This window comes from Eretmochelys imbricata, chromosome 17 (genome assembly GCF_965152235.1).
Source record: "Eretmochelys imbricata isolate rEreImb1 chromosome 17, rEreImb1.hap1, whole genome shotgun sequence".
NCBI lineage: Eukaryota > Metazoa > Chordata > Testudines > Cheloniidae > Eretmochelys > Eretmochelys imbricata.
Genome location: NC_135588.1, coordinates 2,155,030 through 2,163,948, shown reverse-complemented (window position 1 = coordinate 2,163,948; position 8,919 = coordinate 2,155,030). Strand labels below are relative to the sequence as shown.

The 8,919-nt window shown below is 55.4% G+C and overlaps 1 protein-coding gene across 1 annotated transcript; it reads right to left on the bottom strand.

The window, feature by feature from the left end:
* Positions 1–239: 239 nt before the first annotated feature.
* On the bottom strand, positions 240–8,706 carry CRYBA1 (crystallin beta A1). The gene is made up of 6 exons (XM_077836604.1): positions 8,676–8,706; positions 7,722–7,786; positions 6,536–6,654; positions 3,360–3,501; positions 1,338–1,480; positions 240–387 (listed from the first exon to the last, which is right to left on the bottom strand). The coding sequence occupies exons 1-6, from the start codon at positions 8,704–8,706 to the stop codon at positions 240–242; spliced, it is 648 nt and encodes a 215-aa protein (XP_077692730.1).
* Positions 8,707–8,919: the final 213 nt, after the last annotated feature.

Sequence of the window (8,919 nt, the reverse complement as noted above, 5' to 3'; positions counted from 1 at the left end):
TTTGTTCTGAACACTGGAGTGACAGAATCCAAACACCCTGGTAGCATTTTCTTTCAGTGACATTTATTGGTAATTGCAGCAATTAGTACGATGAAGAAACGATGTCTCAACAGCAGTCACAGTACAAGGAAGGAATCTGTCTGTTTTGTAAGGGGAAGTGCTAGCACCATAGGGATCAGTGTGCTTTAGAAATCCGGCAAAGACGCTCTTTAAAGAGGAGAGCCTGCGAACACAAATATCTACTGCTGAACACGCCGAATAGACTGGACCTGGAAGGTCTGGGCATGTGAGCCCCACTCTCTCCAGTGCTTGTAATCTCCACCATGATGGTCGCTCTCCAAAATGTACTGGTAGCCACGGTAACCAGGATACTGGTAGCAAACCCAGCTGGAACAAACAGAAGAGTCAGAAAGCTGTTGGACTTGGAAAGAGGAGAAATCCCCATGCCTACAAATCTAGAACTGTCCTAGGTGTGTCTTGGTGAATTGCCCACCCAAACCCAGAAAGAAATAGAGCCAGGCCATCTGCCTCTAAACTGCTCCGAGAAAATGGGGAGAGGAAAAGACCCTACATGGCACTAAAGAAGAAAGTGCTCTTTTCTTGTCAAACTGGAGTTAGTTTCCCAGCTTTATGGTGGGTAAGCCTTTTGCAACCAAACATGAGTTTGTCACCATGCTCAGATGTGAACCTACATGCTGCTATGTCCAACAGGACTGTAAGTCGTGACACTTTTCTGGAGTGCGACCTGCCCGCTGGCTGCTGCAGAATTCCTGCTAGAGCTGCAGTTTTTAAGGCTTCCTCTGAGCCCTAGCCCAAGTAGAGCGGTCTTCACCTGAAAGCCCTGGGCTGCCCATGCCCACATGCTGAGGTACAGATGTGCTTGAGCAGTGCCACAGATGAAGGACTAAGGAAAGGGTAAAACTGCATTGTGCCCCGTATCCATTGTGGTCTGTAGGATGAACTCTGCATGTTCCGTTTCCACAATGGAGATGACCCGTACTTGGATAGCCTTGGCCCTGCCTCCATTGAGGAAATTTGCAAGTTGATGGAGTTAAACTGGAGTAAGCCCCTAATGCAGACGTGCTGCACTGGCAGAAGAACGGGGTGTACCTAACCCAGTACTGTACCCACGCTCTGGTCAGAACATCTCCTGCAGGTGTGCCAAGGGTGGAGCTGTGCACTCCCTCAGCGGGTCAGGGCTTTTCTCAGGCCTCTCCCTGTGGGCGGCCCTGCTGCAACTGGGAATCGTCACCCACTGCTAGAGATGTTTACTGGGTTCTACAGCCAGCCTCCTGCTCTCACACCTCTGGTGTGCTAAGCCTGCGTGTCTCACTTACGTGCCACATTGTACTTTCATGGAGCCCACTTCGTTGTTTCCCCAGCCCATGGCCTGCAGGGAGGGGTAGTCATCCGATACTTCCCACTGGCGTCCCATGAAGTTCTCCTTCTCAAAGACAGTCATCTTGGACTCCTTGTGATTCTGAGCGACAGGAATAGAGCAGACATGAGAGGGAAGCCAGTAGCATCTTTCAAACAGATTGTGTGGGGGGAAACGAACGCAGCTCCTAGTGATGGGCCCCTTGCTCCAAGGACTTGCTCTGGGATCTGACCCCCATTGACCGGCTGTCTCTCATCTATGAACCAGGGTAAGAGATCCATGTCTGAAGCAGAAGGTACGAAAACGTTGCACTAAAGGAAGGGAGGTGCAGCCATCTACGTCCCCTGCCCTATTGTTCAGGGGCTAGGATACTGCAATGATGGACAGCCAATGTTTTTGCACTTCCCTTTCCAATCACATCAGACTTTTAGCAGCCTCTAGCTGTAGCTTGCCTTACAATTCTACAAAAACAACCCAGCTAATCCTAGAACCAAGGGGGGGAAATCCTGAGTGCATCCAAAAATCCCCTCGGAGGTGCCTTGCTTGCCCCTAAGGCCTAGCCATGCTGCGCAATCACGCCAACGGTGGAGAGCAGCCAGGAGAACTGTTCAATTGAGCCTCCTTGCTTTACCCTAAGCTTACAGCCCGCCGTCATCTTGGCACTGACAGCGGTGGGGCTGCATGTGCTCCTGAGAGCTGGGCCCGTGGGCTCATCCAGAACGGCACTTCCATGTGTTGTACGTGGCGTACAGAGGACACTTTGAACGGTTGCGGACGATACCAAGCTGGGAGGGGCTGCAAGTGCTTTAGAGGACAGGATTCGAATTCAAAATGATCTGGACAGACTAGAGAAATGGTCTGAAGTAAAGAGGATGAAATTCAATAAGGACAAATGCAAAGTACCCCGCTTAGGAGGGAACAATCAGTGGAACACTTACAAAATGGGAAATGACAGCCTAGGAAGGAGTCCTGCGGGAAGGGATCTGGGGGTCATAGTGGATCACAAGCTAAATATGAGTCAACAGTGTAACACTGTTGCAAAAAAAGCAAATGTCATTCTGGGATGTATTAGCAGGAGTGTTGTAAGCAAGACACGAGAAGTAATTCTTCCACTCTACTCAGCACTGATTAGGCCTCAACTGGAGTATTGTGTCCAGTTCTGGGTGCCACATTTCAGGAAGGATGTGGACAAATTGGAGACGGTCCAGAGGAGAGCACCAAAAATGATTAAAGGTCTAGAAAACTTGATCTATGAGGGAAGATTGAAAAAATTGAGTTTGTTTAGTCTGGAGAAAAGACTGAGAGGGGACATGAGAACAGTTTTCAAGTACATAAATGGTTGTTACAAGGAGGAGGGAAAAAAATTCTTCTTCTTAACCTCTGAGGACAGGACAAGAAGCAACAGGCTTAAATTGCAGCCAGGGAGGTTTAGGTTGGACATTAGGAAAAATTTGCTAACTGTCAGGGTGGTTAAACACGAATAAATTGCCTAGGGAGGTTGTGGAATCTCCATCACGGGAGATTTTTAAGAGCAGGTTAGACAAACGCCTGTCAGGGATGGCCTAGATAATACTTCGTCCTGCCTTGAGTGCAGGACTGGACTAGATGACCTCTCAAGTCTCTTCCAGTCCTACCGTTCTACCCAGCTGGAGTGACTGACGAGTTTTTAATCAGAGTGGCTGTATTTACTAACAGCAGCTGGAGAGTGAGTGAGCAATCAGTGACTCTCCTGGCTTCCAGGCCAGGCCTCCCAGCAGCATCCATCACAGGGAAGAGTAGGCAACTGTCAGGCTGATTTGCAGCAGCAAAAGCTGGTAAAAGTTTTAGGCTACTTCATTCCAAAAAAGACATGAGCCGAGCCCTGCCCTGCCCTCTGAGCCCAAGAGGCACCTTTGTGGAGGAGTCATAACTCTGCTTCGCAGGAAGGCAGCAGGCTGCTGGGAAACGCGACGGGGTGAAGAGGCCGGGGAATCTCACTTACAGCACAGCAGATGGGGCGGAAGGACATCAGGCGCTCGGTGTGATAGGCGTTGCTCCCACTCCAGGCATCCCACCGCGGGTATTCTCCCCTTTCCAAGATAAACTGCTGCCCACAGAAGCTGGTGTGCTCATAACCGATCCAGCTGCAATGACAGAGCACAGCTCCATCTGTCCTCCTGGTGCGGCTCCGGGGCTGGAGTTGGTGCCCCAGACCCAAGCAGGGGGGGAAGCAGGCAGGCCTGCCCTGGCCAGCTGCACCATTGTCTGTGTCACTCAGGGAGAAGGGGCACAGAAAATCCCTGTGGGCTCCCTCGCTGCCAGAAGAGAGATGAGGCCAGGCATGGCCCTATCCCCTCTCCACAATCCAGGGGTCTGCCTGGCTGAAGCTGTTGCTTCTCCTGGCCTGGGTGCCCGAGGGGAATGGAGCACGCATGGCACCCTAGTGTTAGGACAGGCCCTGCTCCAATAGCCACCGTCACCTGCGCGGGAGGCTGTATGGTACTGAGCGGGGTGAGTTCATGCTAAGGGCCCTCACAGCTGCTGGGCTAGCTCAGCTGCTAGGGCCTGCCCTCTGCTAAGTGGCTGCTGCCCAGACTCATTACACATCCCTGCGTGTCGTCTTCACGCAGGCTGCAGCGTTACCCAAGACAGAGCAGGGGGAGGCTCCAGGGAATGGACTCCTAGAGCACGGGATGCTCCAGGTAGAGTTCCCACTTTCCCTGGGTTACAGGTGACCTGCACAGGGCTTGGACAGCTCCACCCTCCTTTGCTTCTCTACAAGAGCTTGAAAGGGAGATTTTCTCCAGCTGGTTTTTCACTGCGGAAATACGGGGGCTGTCACGAACTGCTGCTCCCAGGTGTTGCTGGAGGAGTCCCGAGGGTCTCCACTGCCTGTAGTGAACCCTCCACCAAAGGGCTGGGGGAGGTTTGATCTTCCAGAGAGGCGCCCTGCTCTAGCGTGTTCGTTAGGCATCGGAGTTATAGGGGACTAACACACAAGATGTTGGCTCAGCTCCTCTGCTGCTCGGGTTTCGCTCTCTTGCAGCACTGTCATTGTGCTAATTTCCCCCCTTGCCCCAACGGCAGCCATGGGCACAATTCCTAACGTCGGAACCACGCCACCCCCGCCCCGGTTCTCCCAGCCACTCACGCCTGCCTCTCTCCTCCACCACAGCCCCGCTTTGAGAGATGCTTCCCCGGTCGCCTGTTGTGTCCACAGGACACCACACCTGGCGAGTCTCTGTGTGGGGCCGGTACCCATGCTGCCCACCAGAGGGCCCGCAAAGCAGCCGGGAGGCAGCCTGGATGCGACTAGGGAAGGCTGAGAGTCTGAGCCTCTAAGACAACCCCAACCCCGCCGCGTCCCTGCACCTGTCTGCCTAGGAGAGCGAGTGACTCGCATGCCAGGTGGGATGGGGAACCTTGGTGCATTGTCAGGTTGCCCAGGGGCGGGCTGCCGCAGTCCCCTCCTGTCCTCTGTGTATTAGAATCTCTAACGTGGCTGATCCCCACCTCAGCTGGACACAGGTTTTCGAGGCGGCTTGTTGGGCACAGGGAGTGTTTGAGGGAAAACAAGCTCGCCCGAGCACACAGCGTGGTTGGAGGGCTGAGTGGCACTAGCTGTGGCCCTATGCTGCATTGGCATCCTGGTGAATGGCCCACTGGAGGAGGCAGCTGGTTGCTGCTGCCTGGCTAGCTCGTGCCTTTTGCCTTAATCCCGTTAGGGGTGGGGAAGCAGGAGAGAGAGGCTGACACTGCTAACTGCAGCGGGGTTCTCACTGCTCGGCATTAATGGGCTGGAAGTGGCAGAGAAATTGTCCCTCTGCTGTGCAGAGGATTCCCCATTTTGGTTGTGGAGAGGGGTGCCTCTCGCTCCTGGAGCCCTGAGTCTCTCCACTTTTTTTTCTGCTGTGCACCCGTCTTGTGGACCCAAGTTTCTGGGCAAAGCAATCAGGCAGGGGTCTCTTCAGAGTCCGCTGCTGCTTACCTAGCTGGTTGTATTGCAGGCATGCTGCTACCAGGCAGAGCATGTGGCCAGCGCATCCTGGTGCCTGGGCTCAGCTCTCCTGTATGGCAGCCACCGGGCCGAGCCGGTGTCATTGACTGCTGGGATCCAAAGCAGTCAAGGGCTCCAGGCCAACAGTCGCTCTGCAGGCGGGTCTGGGGTAGACTGGCTCTCCTGGGTTGAGAGAAGGGTTTAGTGCAGGGCTCACTAAGCTGGGAGGTTCCATTTGGCGCACTAGACGCAGAGCTGGACGGGGCTCTGGTGCAAATGGGGTCACGCTGTCTCTGGGGATGCTGGGAAGGGGAGATGCCTTTGGGCAGGGCCCTCTGCTCTCCACAGGCGGCTGCCTTGAGGCTGGCAGGCCTGGTTGCATAAGGAAGCTGCACTGGGTTAAGCAATTTCAAAGTGATGCGGTTCGTCTGGTGCAGAGCCCTGGGTGGGCACGAGCTGGGGCTCTCGGGGTTAGCTCAAGCTGACTGGGAACGGGATTACGCTGAATCGCACTAACCCACGCTCTAGCCGTTGACTTGGTGTGTCGTAGGTGACCAGAGTGCAGACCCTGGCTGCAGCTTCAGATCCGCTCTTAAACTGAAGTCATGGGCTTAACCCCCATCTCAGCCCAGGGTTGTGACTTTCCCATGTAGACAAGGCCTGCGACTGGCTAAGGCTGTCACGGAGGCTGGCAAGGGTTTGCCAGCAGGCTGGTAGCTGTGGCCTAGGATTTGCTCTGGATGCTTGTGGTGGGGGTGCAGCTGCTGCTTGTATATGAAGGACCTAAGGCTTCCAGCACAAAGACAGGCTCAACTGTGCAAAATCTGACGCCGTTCCTCCCTGCCCCTCGCCAGCCCCCCGTCAACTCCTTTCTCCAGAAACAAGCCTGCCCTCGGGTGAGATTGTCCCGCTGTTCACTTTAATGACCTACATTTCTGTGTTGGTGCCATCTGGGCTTTGCTCCCTCCCCCATTGGGCACAGTCGGGCACTACAGGACCCGAAATGGGACACTCGCTTTCCCCCCAGCTGGGTAAGTGGAGCCCAGGAGCCACCTGGCTCGTAGCCCCTGTGTTTTAGCAGAACGGCCAAACTACTTCTGAGGTGAGATGACAACCCGGCCCATCCGTGCTCGGTCCTCGCCTGCCAGCCCCCCAAAGCCGGGCGGGAGCCTTGTACTTACGCGCCACATTCCACCTTTAGGGAGCGGAGGTTCTCGAAGCCGCACTCAGTGACGGTGGGGCAGGCCGAGGTGAACTCCATCTTCTTTCCCTGGAAGTTTTCTTGATCGTAGGCTGTGAGCTGAAAGGAAGTCGTCCCCACATGAGTGTCACTGAAGCGGGGGAGGTAAGCTGTGCACATTAACAGTCCAGGTGAACTGGGTGCTCCTTGAACAAGAGTTAAGGTTAATGCCTCGGGGCTGCATCTGCACTCCTCGGGGCTGACCCACAGCGCCCCTGTTGTTCCAGCTATGGGGCTCTAACACCCAGCTGGGCCTTGCAGTACTCAGGTGCATGAGAGATCAGCCCAGCCGTGGACACGTTCTTTCTCACCCTCACCTACGGTGCCCTCTCCTGAACCACACAGCTGCTTGTCTCCGGCAATGAGCTCTGGACTCGGCTGGGGCATCCCCGGGAGGGGTCTGGAAGCGATCACAGGCCCGCTGAGCGCACAGAGATGCGCTGAGAGTAGGCTGCAGAGTAGACAGTCTTAGGCTGCACTTAAAACTCACACTAGTTCCACTCCAAAGTCTCCAGTGCAAAGAGGATTAGGTGGAGAAAGGAAGAGCAGGGACTTTCCTGGTGCCCTGGCCTGTTTCACAGGATCATCACCTCTCCCCAGCAGCATCTGTGGCAGCAGCTTCTTTGTCCACCCCCCAGATTTACACACCTTTTTCTCTTTTCCCTTCTCGCTCTCCCGCCCAGCAGGACAGAGCTGCTCCCCGGCTTGCCAGAATGCTGCAAATACTCTAGCCCACCCTTTTGGTGGCAGCTCCATCAGACCTCAGCTGCCTTGGCTCCAGCCACGCTTGCTCCCCTCCACCTTCGCACTCCCACCATGGGGCTGCTGCGCTTGATTGGCCCGCACCTGCCCAGCAAGTGACTTCCCAAACTGGGCCAGTGAGCATTCGCACCAGCAGGGCACATCTGGAACTCCTGCCCCTGACTTCTGCGCAACCAGAGCGGGGTGCACTTGGTGTGATCCGGCAGGGGGGCAGGAGACCTGGGCTCTGCCACTGATGGGTCACCGTGGCCCAGTCATTTCCCTTCCCTGTGGGTCACATCTAATGGGTGGGCAGTGCACACTCAGCAGGGGCCTCGAGGCCCTCTATGCTACAAGTCCTAATGCGCGGGACAGCTGGGACGTACCTTCCACGGGCCCGTGGGGCCAGGCAGAGGGTTCGTCTGAGCCATCTTCGCTGTGGGGCTGGTGCCTGGAAAAGGAGGGAAAAGCACAACTCGCGTCAGAGTGACACTGGCACAGAGCCAAGCAGGCTCCTTTGGAAAAGCTTTTCTGCACACGCTCGCTGGTGCCCACCGTCCCCTCATTCACTGGGTCACCCCTCCATTCACTACTGGCCCCATGCACTCCGCATGATCCCGGCAGAGACCGGGGGGGCAGCGCTGTTCTCAATCTGAGTGGGGGTATTCCGTGTCTGGGTATGTGGGTGGGAGAGGGAGTATTCTGTGTCTGGGTGGGTGAAGATCTCTGGGCTACGGAGCACATCTTCCTAAGTGTTTGCACAGCACCTAGTGCAATGAGGCCTCAACCCCAGCCCCAGTCGGGGCGTGGGAGCGTTACCACGCTATAGACATTAAACATTACGGGTGACCGCTCATCTCCAGGCCATGCAGCCCAGGTATAACCGAGACATCACCTCTATCTCCAGCTATGCTCTGCCGCATCCTCCAGACACGTATTCCCCGCCCCGTCCACGCACCCTCTAGAGACTTGGCTACTTTGCCCCTCAACAGCTAGCTGCGGTGAGGAAATCATTTCTACTGAAAATGGGAGAGCGTGAAGGAGGAGGCCGATTCCCAAGCTCCTGGGCGGGGTGTTAACCTGAAACCTCCCGAACTACCTTGTCAGTGTCTCTGGCTGTCACTCCATGTGTGTGACCGGAGACACTTGGCCATGGGTTGATAGGCCCAAGTTGAGAGCTGTGGTGTATGAATCTGTCTTTGCAAAGGGCTAACTCCTGGCCGTCTTGTTTCAGCACCTGTCAGCAGGCAGGAAGGAGGCTGTGTCTGCCTGTCTCTTGGAAGAGCAGAGAGAATGGAGGAGGCGATAGGAAAAGTCGAAAATTCAGCCCCAGGACTCACCTAGCTCAGCTTGCACTGCTGCTTCCTCCATGTACTCTCTGCCTGTTCCAGCGCCCCTGGTTATATAGCACCCGGCTGGCCGGGGCCCCGGGCCAGCATTTGTAGAGCAGTCAGCACTATGCTTTCTCTGATCCTTTCTGCTGATCCTCAGAGATTCCAGCAGCTCAGCCCCATGGTCTGATCCACGGTCGGCTGTTTGCATGGCTAATCTTGGTCACAAATGACTCAACAGCTTCGTTGCTCT